Source organism: Zeus faber, assembly GCF_960531495.2.
Source record: "Zeus faber genome assembly, chromosome: 18".
Lineage (NCBI taxonomy): Eukaryota > Metazoa > Chordata > Actinopteri > Zeiformes > Zeidae > Zeus > Zeus faber.
Window position 1 is genome coordinate 20,638,962 of NC_137210.1, and position 25,357 is coordinate 20,664,318.

Here is a 25,357-nt window from a genome sequence, read left to right on the forward strand (position 1 = left end):
ATTTTGTAACTTTCTCCTTTTGTCAAAACCTACATCATATGGTGGCTTATTACCTATTGCAGGGATTAAAAAAAAAAAAAAGAACTAAAGTGTGAAACGTGAAGAAATTGAAGACGGCGATTTGTCGCGTGTGACATAAAGTGTAAAAACCACCGTGATCTACTCGTTAAATAATAACCTGTAATAAGTAATTACACAATGTCGGTGTTATTACATAATAAAGGTCAAATCTTTTTCATTTTGGCAAATTATAACAAAATGTGGTGCTGTTACGAGGCGTCACAGTGATGTTCAGTGAATATAATCATCTCAGTTCACTCCTCCAACACTGAGCACGAGGCCAAACTCGTGGCCCAAATCAATGTTTTCGTGTGAACTCAAGTAACCAAAATAAACCCACTGCTTATACGACCTGAGGGTTTTATAGAGAGGAAGGTCTCATCCACATCCTAGGTATGACAACATCCCCCCTCCGCTCCCCGACGGAGGCCAACGCTTCAAAAGCTGGAATTTGGGGGGCTCACGAACAGCTTCCCTCCCGCTTCCGTGTTGGTGTTCTTTTTTCCCAGCCCGGGGGGGGGGGGACGGGCTGGCGTGAAGGAAGATGGCGGCGCAGGAGGAGGAAGGAAGGGCGGGCGGAGGCTGCTTCTCCTTCCTCTTCAGAGCTCAGTGGTCAGGAGACCTTTGGGTTTGGCTCCATCCTCGGAAGCCGGCGGCTGCCCCGTGACGCTGCGAGGGAGGGGGTCGAGGGTCAAGGTTCAGTGTTTTATCTGTCAATTCTTAACATCACAGGAGGCGCCGCACTGGCACTGGAAAGCTCAGTTCTTGTGCCAGTTCTCAACAGCGCTAAGATATAAATTACGGCAAAAGGTGACTCAAACAAAGCCCAAAAGAAAACACACGAAAAAGTGAAGAAACTTTTACACCAATTAGCAACAGCAAGCAGAGAAAAGTCAACTCTTTGGTCAAGAGACCTTCATCCCGAAAGCATATTTAATTAAATGTTTTGACAGTGCGTGGGAGTTTCCTCTTTTTTGGAATATGTTCAGGACTTCCAGTTCTTCTACCTTCACACAGAAATGTGAATAATCTTGGTTTATCCCCCGCCACTGTAAATTTTGTGTTCACCAAAGTTAAAACCTGGAGATTGGCTGATTGAAATATTATTTAATTAAAACACATTTAACATTATCTCATTGAAGCACTAACTGTGTTTCTAAATGTGTGTTTCGTTCTGCAAAAGTCCTTCCTAAAACCTGGTTTCTCAGTACTTCTGTGTTTAAAACCTTCATTTTTATTAAGCCATAGCTTCCAAAAGATGTTTGTGATTCCCGCAAGCGATACTTTGTTTTGAGGCTCTGGTTCTACACCTTCTACGCATGTGAAAAAAAGTAAAATAAATCAAATTTCGAAATGCGACCCTAAAGTATGCGGTGGGTCACTTGTGTTTTCTACAGTAAACGGTCCATCGGTGGAGGTCTCTACCTGGAGGAAACGACGTTGTGGGTCTGCACAAGGTGGGGGTGGGTGGAGGTGAGGGCAGTCGCTCCGTCTGCAGCCAGGAGCGGGGTGGCCTTGTTGGGCGGTTCAAGGTCAAGCAGGCCGTTCGTGAAGACGCCGGGAGGCTGCGGTAGGAATGAGGAGGCATCGGTCACTACCTAACTCCTACATCAGCCACGTTGGAAGTATGTATTCGTATGTATGAATATGTATCTCATTCTCCACAGTAAGAAAAAAACATTATTTAAGATAGTTAGGGAAAAAAATGATATTACTTGCTCTGAACTGAATTTTACTCTTTAATCAAAAACCTCTTAAGTTCAAGAGATTATTTGTCACATAACAGTTTTTAGATGCGTGTTTGGCAGATACTACACATAAGCAGACAGACGGTTAAAGAGAACGTCGACGGAAAGCTTAACATCTTAACTAAGTAAAATTTACATTTGATTTAGACATTTTAAGAAGGAGCAGAGGTCAGAACACCAGGGGTGACTAACCTGCAAAACACAAAAAGCTTTCTGGGCCAATAACAAACCGCCATGTGGTTAAACATTTCACTTAAAAAGTGCACAAAAGCCGGCCGTCATTAGTGAAGGTATTGATATTGTGAAAAACATAAAGAACTGTAAAACCCAAAATAAATGTACTAAATATATTGAAAAGTTGTTTTGCCGCAGAGCCCCAGCAATTCATCTGATGACCACCAGGGGGCCAACGACCCTAGTTTGGAAACCCTTGACAGCTCAGCTATAGTCTACTTACAGCTGTTGCAGGAATGATCCAGCGTGGTGTGATCACTGGTTTTGACTGCTGCACTGGTGGAAGCTGGAACCAAACGACAATATGATGGTTAGCACCAAATGACTCATTCTGGATGAAACAACAAATGGACGCGTTAAGCGATGAAGCTGAACTCCTGCCGCGCATGTGGACTGCAGCCGTCTCCACCCGGTGAAACGCGATCTGCTCCTGCAGTCCCACAGCAGGGGGTGGTGGTGGATCGCGGTGTGACTTACGACAGGGGTGGTGTCGGTGAAGTCGATCAGGTTCTCAGACAGCAGGGTGCAGGACTGCAGCTCCACCTCCTCCGTCTTCGCCTGCAGTCACACAGAGTCTTCAGCGTCAAACAACACAGGAAGGAAGGGGGGGGGGGGGGGTAACAAACCTGGAAGACTTTGAATCGACTGTCAGCGCTTTGCTCAGCGCGACGCAGAATAGACAATTTTACTTTTCCCGGCATGCATCCAGTCACGAACGCATCGGCTTCCAAAACAGTCATGAACACAACATGCGGGAATTCCCATCGGCACCAGTGTCAATGTGATGCAAATACGAAAGGGCTCTTTAAAAAAAAGGCGACGATATTTTATCCAAGGGGAGACGGTAAAAACCTGGCGAGACCGTTTTTGGTTCCAGATGTCAGATACGATGGGTGTAAATGGGAAGATTTAATTCTGCGCCTCATTTAGACAACGCCAGTATTCATCAGGACTTTTCGTGAACAGATACAGAAGCAGCGCTCGCAGAGACCGTTGTGCCAGCGTTATTTTTTAGGTTGTATCGGCGTTATGGAGGGTGACCGAGCACCGTGGCTTTACCTTCGGCGCCAGGCCTTCAGTGGCAGACTCCGACGGCACCACAGGGGCGGAGGGGATGAGCTCTGCAGCCAGCCTTTCAACACTGAAGGGAGGAAAAGTGAATCGAAAAATGAGATAAAAGAAGAAAAAAAACGTGAGAAAGGAAAGAATAGATAGCGGTCTATATTCTCCTTGGGGGGGGGGGGGGGACAACTGGTGTTTGTAATAAAAGGTAGATTTTACCGCAGAGATCTGAGAGAATACAGTATTCATTAGCGAGCAGCCTGGCGCAGGGGAACGAACAGACCCTTTTATTCAGCGACTCCTAGGGCCATGCTAATGCTGTGCTCATTCTGCCAGCGTTACAGCAACATCCATTTACTGGTTCCACAGCCGACAAAATAGCATGGATAATATCAATGTTCACAGTGTGACCCCGGGGGCCGTATAACGGTTGTTAATTTCCTACTAGAGCTCACGCTTATTAAGCAACACAGCAACGGTATCCAGGCAGAACTCCACTTACACTGCTGCACGGTGACACTCACCACGGCCAGCAGAGGGCAGGAGAGATCTACAACGAGGCCGTTGAGAATCGAGATCCTTCTACGTCTCAGTCAGTGACTCCAAGATAAAAATTGAGCATGATTTTTAAAGCATTTTGCTATTTATTATTATTATTATTTTTTTTACTATTAGGGTTCAAACCACAAATGGGTAGAAGCCCATTGTTTTTCTGCCAGTTTATTATTCTTTGTTCACTTGTGCAGCGTCTCAGAATGCCGTGGGCTGGAATGCACTAGAAACACGAAACTTGGCCCATTAACTGGAAATGATGTGCAAATGCTTCCCAAGAAACATGAGCCCAATCAGCCAGATGGGGCATTGTAATTGAGGCCCAAATGCGCAATTTTGGAAAGGCCACACCCGTCACACTGTGACTCCAATTGACTTACAATTTGACAAACAAGGCCAGCTCAACGTGCTCTACAAAAAAAGCCTTTTGGATCATAAAAGTCAGCCATGATGGATTTTTAGCTTATTTGCATAATGTGAAAAACAGTAACCTGAATAGACTTTTTAAGATTTTGACTGGATGAACATCAAATTTGGTATACAGCATTTCGGGAGTGAGATACACATTTCTATAATAGGTGGGCAAGATCGGTCCAAAACCTGGCCATCAACCAAAAAACGTTGCAAAAGGTGGGGCTTAACAGAAAATTGACCATCACTCATTAACCATTTGTGCAATCATCATAAATATCGGTAGATATCTTTAGTCCCTGTTTGGGAATAGGTCTACCAAAGCATTATGAGCCTGACCCAAAGGGTGGACCAAAAATCGCACAAACGTGTCTCTGAAAACCTGGAAATTTTTCAAAAATATCTGAAAATATGGTCAGTGGCTCTGTCCTGCAATGCTGTATACCAAATTTGGTGTTGATTTTGTCAAAATCCAAAAAGGTTTATTCAACATTACTGTTTTTCAGATGTGGCAAATTGGCAAAAAAAATCCATCATGGCAGACTTTTATGGTCCAAGAGGCTTTTTTGGATTTTGACTGAATAAACACCAAATTTGGTATACGCCATTGCAGCATTGAGACACTGCTGTAATAAATAAGCAAGATCAGTCGAAAAACATAGCCGTCATAAATCAAAATATCCTCACACAGGGCGGGGATTAGCAGGAAACAGGCCATAACTCAAGCTGTCTTAGATCAATCCTGATTAAACTCAGAGGAGACAACCTACACTCCAGCAGCATGGTGGCTCAGTGGTTAGCAATGTTGTCTTACAGCAAGACGGTTCTGGGTTCTCCGAAAAAACAAGCCCGGAACCACCTTGTTGCTGCTCGCGGCTTTAAATTCCTGCTTCCTTCTGTTCAGAGCAAAAAGGTTTGAACCAGTGAATTGCTGCTTGCAACTATAATTATGATTATTACAAAAATGACCCTAACCTTGGTAGTTAGTAAATGCTAAACATGCTGTAAAACCTCTGTATTGTTAAATTAAGTTTTTTTTTTGGTTTATTATTGTGCTTATTCTGTTTTAGTACCTTAATTCATCATGTTTATAATGCTTAAAACTGTCAGGTTTTTTTTTGCCATTATCCTGCCATATATTTTTTCTGGTTTATAATGCTTAAAATGTTCATTCTTATTTTACATTATCCCGCCACATTTTATTGTGTACAGTTATTGTACAACGTTGAAGTTTATTGTATTTTTACTTTTTTCCCCAGAACTCACCACTTTTCATTATTATATTTATATTCTATTGTTTGCTACTGGTACTGCCTGTTAATATTGTTTTTGGTGCGAGCTGCTGGGGCATTGCAATTTCCCTCAGGGAATGAGTAAGGCATCTATCTATTGTGAGTTGTGTTAATTTGATCTTGATAAAAAATATAATGAGTTTATAACTTGATCTAACCGATAGTAAACCTGCATTAAATAAATAAATGGGGAGATCAGGAACATACAAAAAACAGTGTCTACTATAGTTACTGTAGTGACTAAAGTCATCATGATTTGACTGTTTCTTAAGTTTCAGATCTTGGGAAAACTCAGATATGTCAGTGTCTAAATGTGTGTGCGCGTACACCAGTGCTCCCAGGAAGATTAGGAGCAGTGATCGTCACAGATCTCCTCCTGCGCTAATCTCCCTTTTACCAGGTTTACCAATAAGCACACAAAGTTGTGTAATACGGGACACACACACACACACACCTGGTTGTCGGTTTGAGGAGATCCCAGGACTCTTGTCTGTCAGAGCGCCCACTCACAGATAGAGAGGAGTTGCTGCCCAAACGCCCACTACGCACCTTCAACCTGCAGAACACCCGCCCACGTGCACACAAACACACTTCTGTTAGGGCTTGTGGAGACTCAAAGGGTTGTGGGCAGGCAAAAAAATAAAAAATTGTACAAAGTTATAGTAGGCGTGTGGTTATGTGGTGTTTTTCCTTATAACAAATTCACAAGTTACACATTGAAGATGTCTGCCTGTGTTTATATTGAGCATATTCAACAATGGACTAAAAATGTTAAAAATCTGTCTATTTGTGAGGTGACAATTTGGACAACTACAGATCAAAAATACATATTGGTCTCAAATTGAGGAAAAAAAAAAACCAAAATGTATCAAATCACAAGGAATGTATTCACTATCTAAGTATTTGTGAACATTCAATTAATTATAAGGGATCCGTCCACAAAGTCAGTTTTTCCGCTTCCTATAAAACGCTTCATACAAACCTCTGTGAAACCCACTCAATTTATAGATTGGTGTCATTACAGATTTAGAGGCGAAGAAAAGCACATGAATATTCGGCTAAGCTGCTTGTGCAGCTTGCTGAGCCGTGATTGGCTGAGAGCGAGAGCTGACAGTTGGTGCGACTCAGGAAGATAAAGAGGGAAGAGGCCTGGTCACATTCCAGAACAGTGAGGCATGATGAGGAGCAAGAGGCTTCATGGATCCTACTGGACCATTTATCCTTTTGTTTAGAAAATAACACTTTTAAAAAAGATGCTGATTGTTTCCTTCAAATGTGCTCCGTCCGGGGACGCGGCCGCCTTCCGGGCCCCGAATCGGGGCTTTGCCAACGGCGCAATATTACCAAAGCAGTGCGTGTCACTCGGGGGCCACGAGAGCATATGTTAAGAAATTGTGTGTGTACACAGATTTAATTTTTTTTTCAAGGCTTTTTCAACTTAAAAGTACACATCTTCATTTCTCAATTTCAAATTCAGAACACCTAAGAAATAACAATTTCAAAAATGTAAGCCTTTTTTTTTTTAAGTTGAGTTTTTGTCAGTGCACCTAGAAAAACTACTTTAAACTAAAATACACTAACTGAACCAATCTGTCCTGCGTATAAATGTGTGTAAATTATGTGTGCACGTGGCTGTGTGCTCTCACCCCAGACTGGCCTGCAGGTTACAGTTCTTATCCCCCATCATGCCAACATGGTCTTCCACAGAGCCCTGGGAAAGCAAAAAAAAAAACCCAAACAAAATAGGTTGAAAAAACAGCAAAACTATACTTAGTCTGCGCACCAAAAGATTTGTACATCAACACCTTCTGTGTTTCATATTTTCGTAATAGTAATTGATGTATTGACAGGGTACTAAGAATGTCCTATTGCTGCATCACCAGAGCTATGTGGAGTGTGTTGTGTACCCTGTAGGCCGCGGCCTCGGCCTGCGCTTTGAGGATGTTACTCTTCAGGTCCTCCGGGGGGCGTAGCGGAGCGACCACTGGACTGCTGCCCACGCTGTTGAGACTCGACTTGTCCGCCAGCTTCACCACGTCCTCCTGAAAGGACGCCGACAAGTCAAGACGGATACACCGGGGGAGGGGACGAACACAATAATAATGTCAAATAAATATACGTCAACAAGTAGTTCCCCCTCAACATACATTTCAATGTGATGGTAATACACATAATTACAATAATAACAACAACATGCAAGGGTCTCTCCATCAGCCTGGACGTCTTTTTCTTCCTAGACACTAAAGGTCAGCAGCTGATCACAGTCTGCGGCGTCGCCTTGTAATTTATTCTTTAGCTGCCAGGGTCAGCAAAAAAGGCCGACACATCGCTGTGTAGTGCTAATGAGTGAACACCCACTTGGTTGTTCATGGCCATGTTGATGTTGTTTCTCGGGGGAGCTGGAGGAGCTGCGGCGTTCTCCAACTCCAGCTGCTTCAGATGTGCTGCGGCCTCTACACGCGCGCGCACACACACACACACACACACACACACACACACACACACACACACACACACACACACACACACACACACACACACACACACACACACACACACACACACACACACACACACACACACACACACACACCATTATGCGATTGTATTTGGTTTCTGTCTGTTTGAACAATGGTATTTTAACAAAGAATAGCCTTTGGAAAACTTTGCTGCATTGCAATGAACTTAAAGAAAGACATTTCTTTATCATTAATTCAAGATACATTTTCTTTGTCCATTTTTTACATTATAAACAGACAACTGTATTTGTTCCAGAATAAATTGCTTTGTATATATTGTCTATTCTTCTATATTTTTATTAATTATTTTATAAAATAAAATCTAATTCTATTTTGTATACATTGTTTATTTTGCTTAGTTTGTATGTAAAACAACAAAGTGTGTATGTAATATAAAAAAATGGGTGTAATCACTTGAGTGTCATATCATTATTTAAAAAAAGCATGTCTGAAAGAAAATAAAAACTCGTTCAGATCGGATGACATAACTCCAACCAACCACATGTTGGAAACAAGTTGAGCCTTCATCAATATGAAACAACTTTTATATTTTAACTCTGGTGAAAGGTTTAAAAAAAAAAAAAAAAAAAGTAAGGCGCTAGTGTTTCTGCATCCTCACCGCATAGAGACAGAGCATCCTCGGCGGTGGCGCTGGGGGCGGAGTGGGCGCCGCTGGGCCCCGCGTCTTCTGTCGCAGTCGCCATAGGAGCAACAGGAGTCCTGATGACATCATCGATGCAGGTCTCTAGCAGGTCAGTCACCATGGGAACACTGGGGAGAGAGAGCGAGAGAGAGGAAAAGATAAGAAACCATGTGCTCCAATATTCATTCCAATTGTGTCATATTGAGTGACAAAAAGTGAATGTGACACTCACCTACAGCATCCACAGGATGTCAATGGTCCCCCCACCCCCCACCCATCTAAGAAAAAAGGGGAACCAGTCTAAAGCAGCGTTCTACAAATGCACTTTCTGGGGCCCCCTTTAAAAACAACAAAAAAACCAAAAGACAAACCATTGTGGATTGCGATATTTACAAACTAAATGAGCCCCAATAATCGCATTCAGGTGACGTTTAGGGGCTCTCATTTTTTATTGTCCATCATTATGAGTATATAAAGTATATATAAAGATAAAGTAGCCCTCTTCTACGTGAGCTGGCCTGTGAGGGTTGAAGGTTAAATAACTAAAATCCCACTTAAATTACCCTGCGACACGACTGCGGGTTGTGACCCGGAGACACTACTCTAAGAGCATCCCAACGATTGCTCTACATAAAATCGAGGAATTTATCATGAGTTTGTAACTAGAAGATGATCACAATGAACACTTATGTCCTGTTTGTTTTTATAAACTATCAAAGGTTAAGCGTCCATTTAAATTAAAGATTCAGTATACTGGAGTTAAAAGTCAACCTGTAAAATAGCTTAGGAGACTCCAGTGATTCCAGCAATCCTCAAATGTAAATTGACGCTCTGAGATGCATAAACAAGCTCCAGGATGGAACTCTGCACCAACTACATCCACGCAGTCACAACTCATCTCCCTCAAACGTGGCAGGAAATGAACAGGCTCAGGAGGAAGTGGGAATATGACAATCTCAGATTAGAAATGTATGAGGAGTTCATTCATCTTTAAAAACTAAAAAGCCCCGGAATGCTGAAAATTACACGGTGCTTGAGTGCCACCGCGATCTTCCCAGAGGTAAAGTGGGGTTTCACCACCCTGGGGGGGGGGGGGGGGGGGTGTTCCCAAACTGTACTCCAGAATACAGGAATCAAACAAAAGCCATATTGTCTAAATCAAAGGGAATCCCAAAACCAGTCATCTGATACAGTAGGTGGGTTTTGAAAAGTTCTCTGTGAAGCGCTCATACAATTGTAGCCTGAAGACACCGTGGAACATGAGAGCCATGCAACACACACACACACACACACACACACACACACACACACACACACACACACACACACACACACACACACACACACACACACACACACACACACACACACACACACACACACACACACACACACACACACACACACACACACACACCATAAAAGAGAATGTAGAGGCAAGTGATGCCTGAAGACCTGCAGATCAAATATAGAGGAGGAATGCAGGCATCTCACACACCCACACACACACTTTGGATAAACCTGGTATCAATTTACACAGTGTTATCCATCATGACCTGGACAAAGTGCTGCTGAAAGGGCCACAGTAGACACATTAGCAAAGAATTCAAGGAAATTTTTCCTTTGTTTTTAGGGTAGAAGTAAAAAAAATAAAAAAACCTTAAAAAATTATGCAAAAATAAAACAAAGTTCAAAATGCCAAAATATATAGTTTGGAAGAGAGGAAAATAAATTCCAGCGAATAGTCCAAAATGTTTGTTTGGCTGTCCCTCCGCTGATAAATCATTGTTGGGGAAAAAAAAAAAAAAAAAAAAAAGATATAAAGTATGTTGTAAAATGTTGAATATTTACACAGGCTGATCATTTAAATACATAAATAACATGTGCCTGATAGTCAGACCCTTAAAATTATTGCAATAATATCTTATTTTCACTCTGGGTGAATGGATACATTATCTGCCCTCCTTGGGTTTAAAGTCTAGTGGTAAATGGTGTAAATAATTACTCTATGGCGGCGCTCAAGACCTTTGAGCTCCCACACAGAGGAAGATGCACAAACACAGCTTCAGAGTCGTGGACCTTCCCATACTATACGATTAAGCTTCTTTATTTTTTTAATCATAAAATCTAAAACACATATACAGCTTGACAGATCCTTTGGTCACAGATTGTAAACAGTCGCCTAAAAAAACATATTAAAAAAAAAAATCATCTTTATTGACTTAGCTGTGCGAGTAACAGTTGTGCAATGGCGTAGTTGAAGGTTAAAAAAAAAAATAATAATCAGTTCAAATTCACATAAAAATCAAAAGTGTTAGTGGAGGGAAAATTCTGTATATCTATATATTCTGTATATGTTGTAGAAAATTGATTTATTTAAATTAAGTTAAGGCAAGTGGATCACATTGAAATCACTGTACTCAACGTCGTCCCCTCCATAAATTCCAAGTTGAGTTCTTAAACCTTTTGACAGTGCAACATGTGCATGAAATGCAGCAACACGAGGTTCAGTATTAAGACAAAAGTGAAAATTAAATAAAGATCATTTGATGGACCTCATTCATGCTAAATGAATACAACACTAGTTTATGAAATACAAAACAGGAAACACAGACAATCTAACTTTAGAAAAATAAACATGAACAGCAGATGCAAACTTAATCAATGCTCCAGGTAAAAAAAGAACAGCAAAAGTGACCCATCGTTTGTTGTTTCGAGCATGGAGGTGCATTCCAAAGCCTGGTGCTGATACCGACCCCCCCCCCCACCAGTATCACTATGTCAGCAGGGCGGGTGGAGGGTGGAGGGAGAGGACACAGAGGGCAAAAGAGGGAGAACATTAAAATGGCAATTAGAGGGCGGGGCAGTAGCTGAGATCGAGTGACGTTCTGTTGCTTTGAGGACAAGGGTCAAAGCAACACTAGGTCACTTTTTTTTTTTTAACCTCAAAATAACAGCTTCAAAATCATTTTGATGGTACACTGACTTGTAATATGGAGAATGGCACCTCTTTCATTCCCACCAACATTCCCAGACGCCTGTTCTTGAACTATGTAACATTGGTGTTTGGTTACGAAACAGCGGGAAAAGTGCATTAGGCTTTGCGGCACTACGTCACTTCACACTTTGATGTTTGGCTCCGGTAATTCAATTTTTTTTGCCTGGTAAAGTTTATTAAAACAAAATAATAACCCTGACAAATTATTAACTTGCCTGTCAAAATGTCCAGTAACAATGCTCATATAAAACATAGCCGCTCCGCCGCCCCGACGGCGCGGATGAGACGGGCCAGTGGTGCATCCGGCACCCGCACCCCAGCCAGCGCCCGCTTGCCCTCACTTTCGTTGCCCTGCGGGGTTTGTTTCACCCTATAACCAGCGTGTGCGAGCCGATCTGACAGGCCGAGCACATTTGGTAAATACACCGGTATCAAGGGGCCCGTCCCTGGCCCCGCCCTCTCTGGGGGAGCCGTGGACTGCTTGGAGTCCGTGCAAAGGGACCCGTGCAGTGAGGCCCGTGCAAAGGGACGCTGTAACCTCGATGTACATTATATCTGCCTTTGTAACAGACTGTTTGTGAAATGTGACCGGTAAGGTTCAAATATGTCTGGTAAAACAAAATTATTTTCGGACATCGGACCAAGTTTTACGACAGTGGTGTAAAAGTGCAATTGCACTCAGAAACTGTAGGGGCACTAAATCCAAAATACCAAAAGTCACATAGTGCTGCTTTGAAGGGGGGGGGGACAGATATAATAAAAAAACGACAATGTCAACACTGCTCTGAAACAGCAAGGACCAAGACTTGGGCCAATATTAAAAGTTTATAGTTGGGTTGATATCTGTGTGTGTGCGTGGGTGTGTGTTTGTGTGTGTGTGTATGGGGGGGGGGGCACATGTATTTGCCTGCAGGTGTTCAAACACACGGTTTGGCCGATGCCAAAAACCAAAGAAGATTTTGCAGAAGCAGCATTTCCATTTCTCCGAATTTTATCTTGTTCTGTCCGATGGGTGCTGGGTGTTGTCCTGTGAGACGTCCGAACTCCAGAAGAAGAGGGGAGCTGGGAAGGGTGGAGCGGGTGTGAGGAAAGAGGGAACCGATGTTGGAGGATTTGGTGGAGAAAGAGGAGGAATGGAAGTACACAAATAAAAGAGGGTGTAAATCCTAAGTTGAGGGGGGGGGGGGGGGGGGGGGGCACAATGAAAAGCTGGCTTACCATCGGATGGGAGGATGGAAGAGGAGAGGTTGAGAAAGCAGAGAGGAGAAACTGAAAACAGCGATAGAGAAGATAAGCTCCAGTTCTAAATGCTGCGACTGTAGAGAGAGTCGTCCCAATTTTAGTTGCGAAATTGCCTGATCGCAATTATTTGTTCTGAGCAAAATAGTTTGCTTCCGTCATTATGTTTTCATCCAAATTTAAGGGGGAATTTCGAGGTAACGTTTAAAATGTTGCAACGGAGAGAACGTAAATTTGGCGGCTTTCAGTTGAGGAAAATGTATGATCTGAACTTTAATTTTACAATATTCAATGCAAATAAATGGCTGTTTCTTAGCCAAACTGTTAATCACAATCATCTGTATGACAAATATTCGGCAACTAAAATTTGATAATTGACTGTTTAATTAAATTTATTTTCCCTTTAATATTTATCATACTAGTCATTGCCTAAACCTGGTTTTGCTTTTACAGCATGTGTGCATTTTATCTTTAAAGCAGGCAAGTGCATATAAACCAACGCCTTAATATTAAAAAGGCCTGACTACCTCATAATTATTATAAAAAACATTGCTGTAATGGGGTTCCAAACATGTGGCCTTAGTGTGGATCTGAAACGTTGGTTCACTTTCAGCTCACCACGGACTGTGTAAAACGGTGTACGAGCACACTCAGCAGCTGGACAGAACTGTGTGGACTCCTTTCCATTTAAGAAAACGGAGGCCGGGGTGGTTTAAAGATGTCTCCTGTCAAACGCATGTCGGAGAACCGCGGCAGTCAACTCGGGTCAATATGCACCTCCATGGGAATGCATTGTGAGGGCCAACACTACGCAGTAGGGGCGACTGGGGGCAGAATGTACTGATTTAAAGCTACAGTTCTTCTGTGAGGAATGATCAGCCAACTCTAACTTTAGGAGACACAAATTGATCTGGTTAATAAGTAAACCATATCCTAGTGGCGTTGGAAAGCAGCCTGCTGAATAAGCCATGTCATTCGCAGTCAGTACCCTGCTACGCTGTACACAAGCAAGCACTTAACTGTGCTAGGAAAAATGTTGTGACATGAGCACTTGACTTGAGTGAACTTGAGGAGGATCTCCCAGGAGCGTCTATGGCCGGTCGTTGCCCCCTCCCGCCCCTGCGAGCTGCAAGTCTAATGGCTCTCGTCAAACCGTTGTTTATATACTTTTTGTCGTACGATCTGAGCCAGAAACCTTTACTCATGTTGACAGCTTCACTTAGTTGTGCGTGTTTGGGGGAAGCTGAAGGCTGGAGAGCAAACAGCTGAAATAATAGCATTGTGGGACGGCAAGAGACTTGTAAAAGTTTAACCAGATGGGTTGCTGGTACACCAAGTAAATCGCTTCGTCCTTTCCCCATAACTGCTTATTTAATGATGAAGATGAAGTTAATCATTTGTGATAACTGCGCAGGATTTCCCCATTCTGCCCCCTACCATTCAACTCTGGCACATAAATCATGTCATTCATAAATAAGACAGTATCTACTCTCATTTAGCATATGCAGGATAGATAATTTTATCGAGTGCTGGAGCATGTAATCGATGCACGACACAAGGGTCAAAGAGGGCAACAAATTGTTCAGAAAGTGGGACTCGATAGCTCGGACATAAGCAGCACCATGAACCATAAGGGTATAACATAACAGCCAAAAGTCAGATAAGCATCAAGATAAGGAAAACAGGTAGGAAAAGCAATACAGTAACATAGTAAAAACACGGATCATAAATACTACTTCTCTTAAGATCAAGCATTGTTTTATGCTCCATTTCAAATCATGATTGTTGTTAGTCCCAAACTTCGCTTCATATACAGTATGTGACATAGCTAGTTTGTTAGTAATTTTCAGGACAGGGGAAGGAAAAGGGGCTCCATGCAAAATCACAGTGGGTTTGGAAGAAGGAGAGATGGGGTGGGGGGGTATAGTATCCTTTTTTCCCCCAAATCTAACAATATCCAATATCTGTGGCTTGGAAGACCAGTTATAATTGAAGGTTAGGAGTACCAATTTGTCATGAACCCGCCTAAATTACACTCCTAACAACCCATTGTAAACTATTGCAACAGCTTGATAACAAGAGGTAACTGGAAATTATTGTAAATCACTGCCTCGCACTGACAAAATACACAGGAACTGGCACTATCTTATCAGTGTTTGAAAATATTTCGAAGCTGGGAAGTCTCCCAGACCGCCAAAGCAGCATCTCCTCCGTGAAACAAAACCCTGAGATAAGTGGACCTATGCAAGAGGGTCCTTGGACAGGTGATCATTCTATGCATTAGGGCCCATGTTGGCCGTCATGACTCGAAAAACATTTTTTTTAAGGGAATGACTGAATTGTTTTAATTCTGAGTCCATGTAAACGCAGCAGCCTATGGCGGCGATGGACAATCCTCTGATTCAGAACTGACCGGAAAAGGACTTTCCCGTACACTTAATCGGCATGGAAACCTAAACCAGGTTTTCCCCCAGATTCCCGGAAAGTTTCAACTGGAACTGGAAGCTGAATCCCAAGATTTTAAGTGCAGCGTCTCATATCTTTCAATAATCTACCGTACCAAATTTCTTTCCCCCAAATGTAGAGAAAATACATAAAACAACATGAATAGACAGATAGGAGGCCCGGGGTTTGTTATAACATAAAACTGATTCAGAGTAGGCACAGCATTTTAGACGATTGAAAAGGAAACCACCAAACCCAAAGGACATTGAAGTTAGACCACGAGAGGATGAAGCAGACCCAAAGCCATAATGCACCGAGGTACTACTCCCCAATTCATCAGTCAAAAGATCCCAGCGTTGAATCCAGAGTTACAGCATGTTTTCCCTTACTGATTAGGTTGGAACTGCATGCCAAACAATCAGCGGACAGACAGCAAATCACAGTAGAAGGTTCTGACTCTACAGAAACGAAACCCAAAGCCAGAATCATAAAGCCCGACCACCGCGCAGCAAAAAGCTGATTGGTTCAGGAGCCGCAGCGAGGCTGTTTGGACGATTGTACATACCTGGCCTGTCTGCAGACAAGGCCTGCTTGGCCTCAGAACACAATACTGAAACAAACGGGACACATTTATAAGGGGGGATGGGCGCACACATACAAATCATGTGCGCACACACACACAAATCATGTGCACGCACACACACACACACACACACACACACACACAAAGCGTGTGTGTGTATGTAGGATGAAAATGCATATACATAAACAATACACAATACACATGAACAGCCACATAGCTCATAAACTAAATTGGTGTTCCAGCGCACACACACTTGCAAAACGCTTGGAGGGAGCACTTTTTTTTCCCTCTTTAATATTTTTTGGAAGATGAGGGGGAGGCCTCTTCCAGCAGCGAGTAATCCAGTAGGGATAAAGACGAGATAGAAGATGAGAAAAAAAAAAAGAAAAGTTTTGTGGGAGAAAAATACCCCACTGCTACAGACAGCACTAAGAAATGAAGCCAACTGGTGAGATTGTTTTTGTCAAGCCAGCAGAAGGGGAATTCTGCAGAGCGGCCTGTCTGCTTTTACCTTGAAGCATTGTCTTCTATTTGTTCCGCTGTTATGACTTTGTATACTCGCTTGTGTTGCTGTGTTTATGGCATTTTCTGAATCCACCGTTCTCTTAGCATTAAAAAAATAATCCTCCAGTTCCACTGTCTGTGCCATAATTTATCTGGGAAACATCTTTCTCTTATTTTTGCAGAGTCAGGAACGGCAACGGCTTGGGCGATCGTGAAAAATTCCAATCACTGCACTTACACCGTTTCAATGCCCAGATTTGTCCTGGAAGGTAGAAATAAAAATTGTCCATCAATGTCAATTGCAATCGATTAGGTCGATCGCCAATTAAATCGTAAATCTGCCAAAGCCGAGTGACCTAGCAATCTATTTCCTATGACAAATTAATGTAAACCATAGTATGCGAAAATGCGAAAAGTACAAGGATTACTATAGCCTATATAGCAACACTGCACACTACATTGGCAAGCGTATGCCACAATGCAAGTGTCAAAGCCCACTGCGAAAACACAAATTTGCAGTCCGGGTAAAAGCTGCAGCAGGCTTCTGCTACACCCTGAATTCTATGAACACACAATTCCCATCATCAGGTCAAGGGAGCTAAAGAAAAATGTGTACCAGGGCTTGACAGTAATGGGTTGCCCTCGACAACCAGATTGAGTCAATTGGCAACCATTTTCTGGACTTCTGTTTCCCCCTTTGGAAACCACTTTTGAACATTAAAAATATGGACAGCAAACAGTAAAACATGCACCCCAAAATAAATACATTTATTGCATAAGTAATCTTTATATATTGCTGTTACGGCCGGAAACAGAACGCTGCACATGCGTTGACTCACGTGGGCACAGGCACCTGTTCATGTTTTAATCCCTTTCTTCATCATCTGTGTTGTGAAAAGCTCAGATTTCCATGCAGTCAGAGAAAATAAGAGTGCGAGTCCTGCTTAAAGTGGAGTTCTAAAATCCCAGCGCACTACGGAACGTCTCTACTGCCGGGCGGTTGACAGCGTTGTCAGCCGAAAGGTCAACCACAGTGGACGGCAGTAGGGCACGGTTATTACAGTCAGGGATGGAAACAACTCGCTTTTTTGCCGAATATATCACAAGTATATTTCAGAGCTTTTTTCACAATACATGTGTTTGCATCCCTGTACAGTTAAATAAAACACAACTCAAAACTAAAACTAGCTGTGAAAAATATTTAAGTTAAAACGAAACAAAAAAAACACAACAACAAACAACTTAACAATGAAGGGACAAACAGGACTTTTGAGATTCTTATCGTCGGTGTGGTGAGCATATACATATTGGCGTAAGAGAGAGACTGAGACACAGGCTACGTGCAAAGGAGTAGTGTTATGACAGCTCTTGTCGGTCTTGACTGTGTTTTATCAGATACTTGACAGAGTTTGAATCTTCAGAGGGTAAGAAACACGAAACTACAAAGAATTGTTCGGTTACTCGATTAAAGCTTTTAAACATTATTTCATCTGTCATTTTCTATATTAAGCTGACATAAAACTGCATATTATCTTAATTACTCAAAATATAAGGTGACTAAAAATGACGACCACATTTTCAGTTTCAGTAACCAAAAGTTGATGCCTGGTTGAAAAAAAGTTAGTGTTGAGCCCTGTGTACAATAAAAAAAAAAACGATTTTTTTTTTTTATTGTCACCTGACCCCACACACAAACACACACACACACACTGACAGCCGGGCCGGTCAGCAGATTAGCCACGTTAAAACTCTTATGGCATTAGACCATGAACGACACCCTTCACTAGCTAGCAGCCTTTTCAGCTGTGACACACAACCACACAGTTCCACACTGTTTGCATCATACAGAATGAACAATGGCTTGGTAAAATATTGAACATCTGTGTTAGACTGAATTTGTTTGGTGAAATACTCTTGAAAAGTCTGGCTACATGCTCTACTGAAAAGTTGGTAGCATTCCTTGGTATCTATACAATGTCTATACACTGATAAGCCACAACATTAAAATCATTGACAGGTGAAGTGAATAACATTGATCATGTAGTTGGCTCCTGTCAAGAGGTGGAATATATTAGGCGAGAGTGAACAGTCAGTTCTCGAAGTCGATGTGTTGGAAGCAGGAAAAATGGGCAAGCGTAAGGACCTGAGTGACTTTGACAAGGGCCAAATTGTGATGGCTAGACGACTGGGTCAGAGCATCTCCAAAACAGCAGATCTTGTGGGGTGTTCCCGGTATGCACTGGTTAGTACCTACCAAAAGTGGTCCAAAGATGGACAACCGGTGAACCAGTGACAGGGTGGTAGGTGCCCATGGACTCATTGATGTACGTTGGGAGCAAAGTCTAGCCCGATCCCACAGAAGTGCTACTGTATCACATATTGCTGAAAAAGGAACTGCTGCATCACAGCTTGCTGTGTATGGGGCTGCGTAGCTGCAGAACGGTCAGAGTGCCCATGCTGACCCCTGTCGAAAGCACCTACAATGGGCACGTGAGCATCAGAACTGGAGCAATGGAAGAAGGTGGCCTGGTCTGATGAATCACGTTTTCTTCTACATCATGTGGATGGCAGGGGTTAGGGTCTGATCAGATGGAGCATCTGTGAGATGTGCTGGGACAACAAGCCTGATCCATGGGGGCCACACCTCACAACTTCCAGGACTTAAAGGATCTGCTGCTAACGTCTTGGTGCCAGACACCACAGGACACCTTCAGAGGTCTTGTGGAGTCCATGCCTCCACGGGTCAGAGCTGTTTTGGCGGCACAAGGGAGAGCTACACAATATTAGTGATTATTAGTGGTGGTTTTAATGTTGTGGTTGATCGGTATACATAAATATAGAATTGAATCATGAGCCTTCTCATCAATACAGGATCATATTGATACTGAATCATGGCCCTTTGTATCAAAAATCAAATCATGAAATTTCTGCCCAATTGCCAGTCCGAGAGGGTTGAGCTATATTTTAAATTCAGGCTCTAAATTCAACGACCAAACCAAACTTTAAATTTAGAAAAAGGGAAATGCTAGAACACAATCATGTGAGGCCAGAGAACAAACAGCCTTATGGAGAAAAACAACCAAAAAAATGTACCTCCTCTTTTCTCCTCCTGGGCTCCTGGGCAGAGCCTCGATCTCCATGGGTCCGCAGACGGCAGCAGGGACGGAGCTGACCAGAGGCAGGCCTGACCAGGCTGCTCTGGTGGTGGACAGCTGGTATAGTTGAGGGGTGGAGGTGAGACAGAACAACGGAAATAATTTGGTTTTACCGTAGTCTTATTTACATTTACATTTACATTTAGTCATTTAGCAGACGCTTTTATCCAAAGCGACTTACAATTGTTCAAAGACCGACGGACGCAGCCATCAGGAGCAATTAGGGGTTAAGTGTCTTGCTCAAGGACACTACAGCATGCTAGCAGGAGGAGCCTGGGATCGAACCAGCAACCTTTGGATCACTAGACCACCAGCTCTACCTCCTGAGCTACCATCCCCATATATATTATATATATATATATATATATATATACCCTTATATATTAAGGGTGTGGGGGTGGTGTTTTTTAAGCACCCACACCTGTCTTGGGTCTAGTTAATTGGGCCCTTGATCAGAGGTGACTGTGCACCTGCTGCTCATCAGAGCAATCGAGGAGCACGGGTTAAATCACCCATCCTCACACACACATTTTTGTCATGACACCATTCCATCTCCTCCTGCGTGTTACATCTTGGCAATAAATCAGTTTGTTCTTGACCATCATTGCCTGTGTCGGCGAGCCCCTAAAAAAAGCCACTAAGATGGGGTGTGACAGGAGAACTGTCACACTGTCACACTGGCGGCTGAACAGAGAATCCAGGAAGAATCCCTGGCCTCAATTTGGTGTTGGAGGTATATGGCGTGGGCGTTGTGCGGTTTAAGCATCCACCCGTCTTGGGTCTACTTAATTGGGCCCGGGATCAGGGGTTGTTGTGCACCTGTTTCTCGTTTGAGCAATCGATGAGCATAGGTTAAATCACCCATCCTTCCACACCACAATATTTTTTTAAATTAGATAAAATCATAAAATTTTGTACACAGGCACTATCTTAACGGACTGCGGGTGTAGGTTCAACTGGGATCGGCAATTTGATCACATATTAAGCCACGAAGAATAGTATTATATTCTGGCAGTTAGTTTGGGCTCTATGACAATAAAGCAAACAATTTTGCATAAATTAAAATTTTTCCTGATGACTTAAATACACAAAAGCATAAATACATCAATTACTCAAATAGTTTACACACAAGGACTTCAACATCGGCGATCCTACGACTATTGTGTTTCAAATTTTCAGTAACCGAGCCAGTACTCAGTATCGACACATACCCAAGAATGAAAAACATACCCAACCTTTCATTAGCCTGTCATATGATTTTTTTCTATTGAAAATGAAAGGGGGATTATAAAAGGTTACCTTGGTGACTTTGCTGGGGCTTGCTCCATTGTTGTGTGGACTGATTGAGGACAGAGGCCTGCACAACAAGAGAAACTAATTTTATTAACTGGACAAATCATAAAGACTTGAATAAAAATGGACTGCAGTGTAAATCCTGAGTGCTTTGTCTGTTTGCTTTTTCGTTCTTAATTGTTAAAAATGTAAAAAATTTGAGTTTTCTTCATTGTGACAGCGTCTGGTGAAGGGTGTGCCAAGTTGGCAAACCTGAAGTCCTGCAATTCAAGGGAAAGGCTTTTTTTTTTACGTGTTTTTTTTTTATATTACGAAAGTTGAAATGGTGAAGAACTCACTCAATATAACAGACAACAGTTTGAGGATTACTAAATACTTATAGTTTGTCAACAAATAACACTTGTTTTAGTCTCGTCTGCAGAGGATTGTGTGGGCGGGATTCTCAATTTGCATCTTTCGTTTCATTGACAACTGTTCCAGAGTTTCGGATGAAACCCATTCCATAAACAAAACGCAACACAGCGTCGTTGTCAGCGGACGACAGACACACACGCTTGTTTTGGAAACTTTATCGATCTATTTCTATTCATCTCAATTTTATACATCTATTTTGATCTACGACAAATGTTTCACAGAACACCATACGTGATTCACAGTACAAAAACTGCCGCAAAACTTCCTCCTTTGTACTTGGGTGACCTTATTTTTTCCTATGTCTAAGACAAGACATTGACAAGCTAAAAATTAGATCTTTGATAAAAACTGAAAAAATGTGTGTTTTGTTTTCATTGACAAGATAGGACTAAAATGTTCATGGGGGGCCATTGGATATTCAAAATGTACGATATTTCCCCCCCAATTGTGTATACTGTATGTTTCTCGAGTTTCTCTGAACAACAGCACGGACGGCGATCTCACGGTTCCTTCGATGCACACATGCAGATTAAGATCATCCTTCGATATCCCTGATGTCAAGTCACAAAGTGAATGTTCTGATAAAATAAGGTTATAAATTAGCCCAGACTACACCGGGTATTCTTTGTGTGATTAAAAAAAACAAAAAAAAAAACCCCTTCATGTTCTCAGAGTTCACGAATAAGAGCTGATGTCACTTCCGTAACAATGTTTTAAAGAAACAAACACCATAAGCAAGAAATTTCACTTATCTGTGAAAACATATCTCTGTGTTGTGGATTATATAGAAGCTCTCGGTCATGTTGCGGAACTGGCAACCGGCAGCGGGAGCCAGCGGACGGTGGGTGCTCCCTAAAATCAACAATTCCCAGAATGCAAATGGACGAGAGGACCCCGCAGTTTGCATTCTGGGAATTGTTGTCTGGGGGTTTTGAAGATCTGAAAAGTGCCACTTTCTTAAAACTATCATTGTTATAAAACAATGAATGCAGGATGTGGGAATGTTTAGAAGTTACAGAATAATAGAGGGGTCATGCTACTATAGTGAGCATGGACTATAGAATGGAAAAATAAACTTTAACTTAAATTTAAAGGATTAACTTGAATTGTGCCCTTTCCAATATTAATTGGAAATATCGAAATAAATATTTGAATCAACACAAACATTTTTGATGGAATATGCCCTCACTGTGACTGCAAAATACATTTTCCCACACTTTTGAAGACCTAACCATTATACTCCGTTGCTTTGCAGTCTTCCAAGGATTAAACGGCACGAAGCTGGCCATCATAGCGTGAGGTTGATTATTCACCTTTTTATTATTCACCAACACTGGCAATCACCTCGCCATGCTTTGACTCAGCTAATCCCATGACAGCTTACAGCTGTGAATGACCTCATCGTCTTCAGGCTGCACATTACTCTGCTAACAAAAGGCTGCCACCGAGATTATATCTGGGTCTTGTGATGAGACTGAGAGGTTGTGTTGGCGATTTTGCAAAGACACAAGAGAACACACAACGCAAGACAAAGACAACTTTAAAAAAATCATATTGCCCATTATAAAGAACTGAAGTTGAAAGTAATCACTGAAATAACACTCCTTATACCAGTGATTCCCAAGCTGAGATGCTTGTTATGCTACTTGATATAATGTGTTGTATGTTTGACTGATTTATGGGGTATGAGGAAAAAGAGAGACTACTTTGCTTTATACATTAGTTTTGTCTGCACAGATGAGTTCATCTTATCAACATATTTGCGGGTCAAAACACTAACTTGCAACTTCATGGAGTCATCAAAGTTAGTCATTCAACTGTAAAACAAAGTGCTTGTGTCTTTGAGCACTGAGCCCAAATTAGTTAGGTTCAAATGTTATTTACAAGAAAAATATTCAGGACTGAAAAAGGCCGCTGTGGGGTCAGGAAAACTTTATAATAAATCTGAGGACATGAAAGCTAATTTCACATCCTTTAGTGACTTTAGGGATGTAATGGTGCTGATGTTTTTGCATGAAGGGCTGAATTAAAAAAAAGATCAAATTGTGATTTGATCCAATAAACATTGAGAATATTATACACCCCTGGATCAGCTACACTTATGGTAGAAATAAAGAACAGCAATGTACTTGCAGAAGCACATAAGCTTTGTACAGCAGTACCCTGTGAAGGCCTGCTGGAACAGACATGAATTTGTCGGTGGGAACAAGGAGTGGAGCGGAGTCACGTTCCCGTGCAGCCGGGAGGACAGATAAAGACATTCAACCAGTTGCTATCAAAAAACTTTGAGTTAACATAACAAAGTACTCACTCTTGGGGTTTGAATGGTCCTGTAAAAGAACACACAGAGAAAAAAATAAATAAATCAGGGTGTTCTGTTCAGAAATCATTTAGCACCGATGTATTATGTATATTAGTATACTAGTTAAAGATACGGACAACAAACAACATATTTCAGACATTTCATTAGTGCCCAATCCATTAAAATACACAATTAAAAACATTTTATTATATGCAGCTAGGAAATGTCAACAATTTAGATCCTGTGATATCCCATAGCGCATTAAAAAAATAAAAAAAATAAAATAAATTATCAAATTGCTTTACATTCCCCATCTGATTTTCAGAACTCTCTTGACTTTCGGGTATGTGGCTCTCACCTCTGTTCTGCATGGTTCTTCTGGAGTAGCGTCGACTTGGTCTTCTCTCGAAAGAGGCGGACCGCCGGGCTTTATTAGCCTTGGTGGTCTGATACTCTGTCTTGCCACTGGAAAGTCAGGTAGACACACAGACAAACAATTAGTTTGTTGCCAGTTTCAAAGCCAATATACCGTATATTCCCCCTCATTCCCAAACCTTGACTTTATCCCCTCGTGTGACACACTGAACCTTATTCTAATTGAGCTATGTTTTCTTTACGGGTAATTTCCCTTCACGGAAGCAATGCAAGGTCTGCAGACTTTCATAATCATCAGTTCTTGCCAAGATAACTCTGTTTTCCCCAAATCGATTAACTTCAAAATCATCCCATTTGGTATTGTGGTAGCTATTGTCGAGGCACAATAATTATGATGAATTAAAGTAGTAATCAGGTAAGTTTTGTTTGTAAAAAATAAATCCCATGTTCTGTATTTATCTCAAATTTATTAAGCTGGCCAATTACAAGAAATATCCAAGAAAACGTAGCAGTTTCAATTGGAATTCTGAGACTTGTAGTATAACAGTGAACAGTGACATATGTTGACATACCAGAGCAATTTAAATTTTCAACATCGTTATGTACGCACGCATCACCATTAACCACAAAAAAGCCCCGCCCTACTACTGAACCTGATTTGCTCCTGCAAGAAAATGAAAACAATGCTCACATGCTACATTCCGGAAAATATGCAACGTATGCAAAAACGCGGTCACTCGGCACAGTGGGTAACCTCTGCTGAACTCTGTGGCCATCCAACCTGCGATAACCTCTTACTAACAACAAACCCTGCAACCCCTGCGTTAAACCAACAGCATGCAGAAAGGGACCTACTGCCAGTGCTTATCCAACAGGCTAATGATTAAACACACACAGAATGGGAGCTAGCTTGCTACTGCATTGTGCTTGACACGGCGGTGTCTGCCAAAAGCAGTGTCATTGTATTAAATTAGCCAGCGTGTCTGCCTGCTACCTGTATCTGAAGCGCGATCCCATGCGTATGAAGCCGGAGCGTGCAGAGTTCTTCTGCACCGGGCCTCTCAGCCGGAAGAAAGCATGGTGCTCAACCGCACACTTCCACAGGTGCTTGCAGGCCTTGGGGTGGTCCATCCTGAAGACAAAGGTGTGCTCCTGCTCTTTACCCTGCAGAACAAGAAGGGATGAAGGTCTGGATAATGCCCCCAACATCTAAAGAACGCTACAGGAAACAATACAAAGCATCCGTTGGATATTTCCTCCCAAGGAAATTCATAGCACAATAAAGTGTAAAAACAGAACAGCAGTACTGAGACTTCTCAACCAGGCTGATGTGAACGGCAACTGATATAACAAAACATGAAGCATTTCATTTTGTTGATATCTCTTCACTACACTAGGTGTCCCCTTCTACTGTAGTTCCTGTCTGAGGCCGCGCTGCAGAGCGCAGGGTCATTCATCTGATTTCACGCTGTGAATGAGGTGAAAGCCTGTTTGTTGTCCCCGACCTGCTGGCTAAACTGCTACACTG

At 42.1% G+C, this 25,357-nt stretch overlaps 1 protein-coding gene across 1 annotated transcript in view; it reads right to left on the reverse strand.

Moving 5' to 3' along the window:
* Window positions 1-659: 659 nt before the first annotated feature.
* The window catches only part of epb41l5 (erythrocyte membrane protein band 4.1 like 5), a gene marked incomplete at its 3' end in the record, with an annotated part of 44,668 nt that continues 19,970 nt past the window's right edge, over window positions 660-25,357 (reverse strand). The window contains exons 12-24 of the mRNA XM_080018891.1: window positions 24,824-24,993; window positions 23,760-23,919; window positions 19,384-19,502; window positions 8,498-8,649; window positions 7,718-7,812; window positions 7,267-7,401; window positions 7,006-7,070; window positions 5,814-5,915; window positions 3,102-3,183; window positions 2,520-2,600; window positions 2,266-2,328; window positions 1,486-1,625; window positions 660-729 (exon numbers count right to left, since the gene is read on the reverse strand). Coding sequence (XP_079875017.1) covers window positions 660-729; window positions 1,486-1,625; window positions 2,266-2,328; window positions 2,520-2,600; window positions 3,102-3,183; window positions 5,814-5,915; window positions 7,006-7,070; window positions 7,267-7,401; window positions 7,718-7,812; window positions 8,498-8,649; window positions 19,384-19,502; window positions 23,760-23,919; window positions 24,824-24,993 — 1,434 coding nt within the window. The remainder of the gene's footprint in view (window positions 730-1,485; window positions 1,626-2,265; window positions 2,329-2,519; window positions 2,601-3,101; window positions 3,184-5,813; window positions 5,916-7,005; window positions 7,071-7,266; window positions 7,402-7,717; window positions 7,813-8,497; window positions 8,650-19,383; window positions 19,503-23,759; window positions 23,920-24,823; window positions 24,994-25,357) is intronic.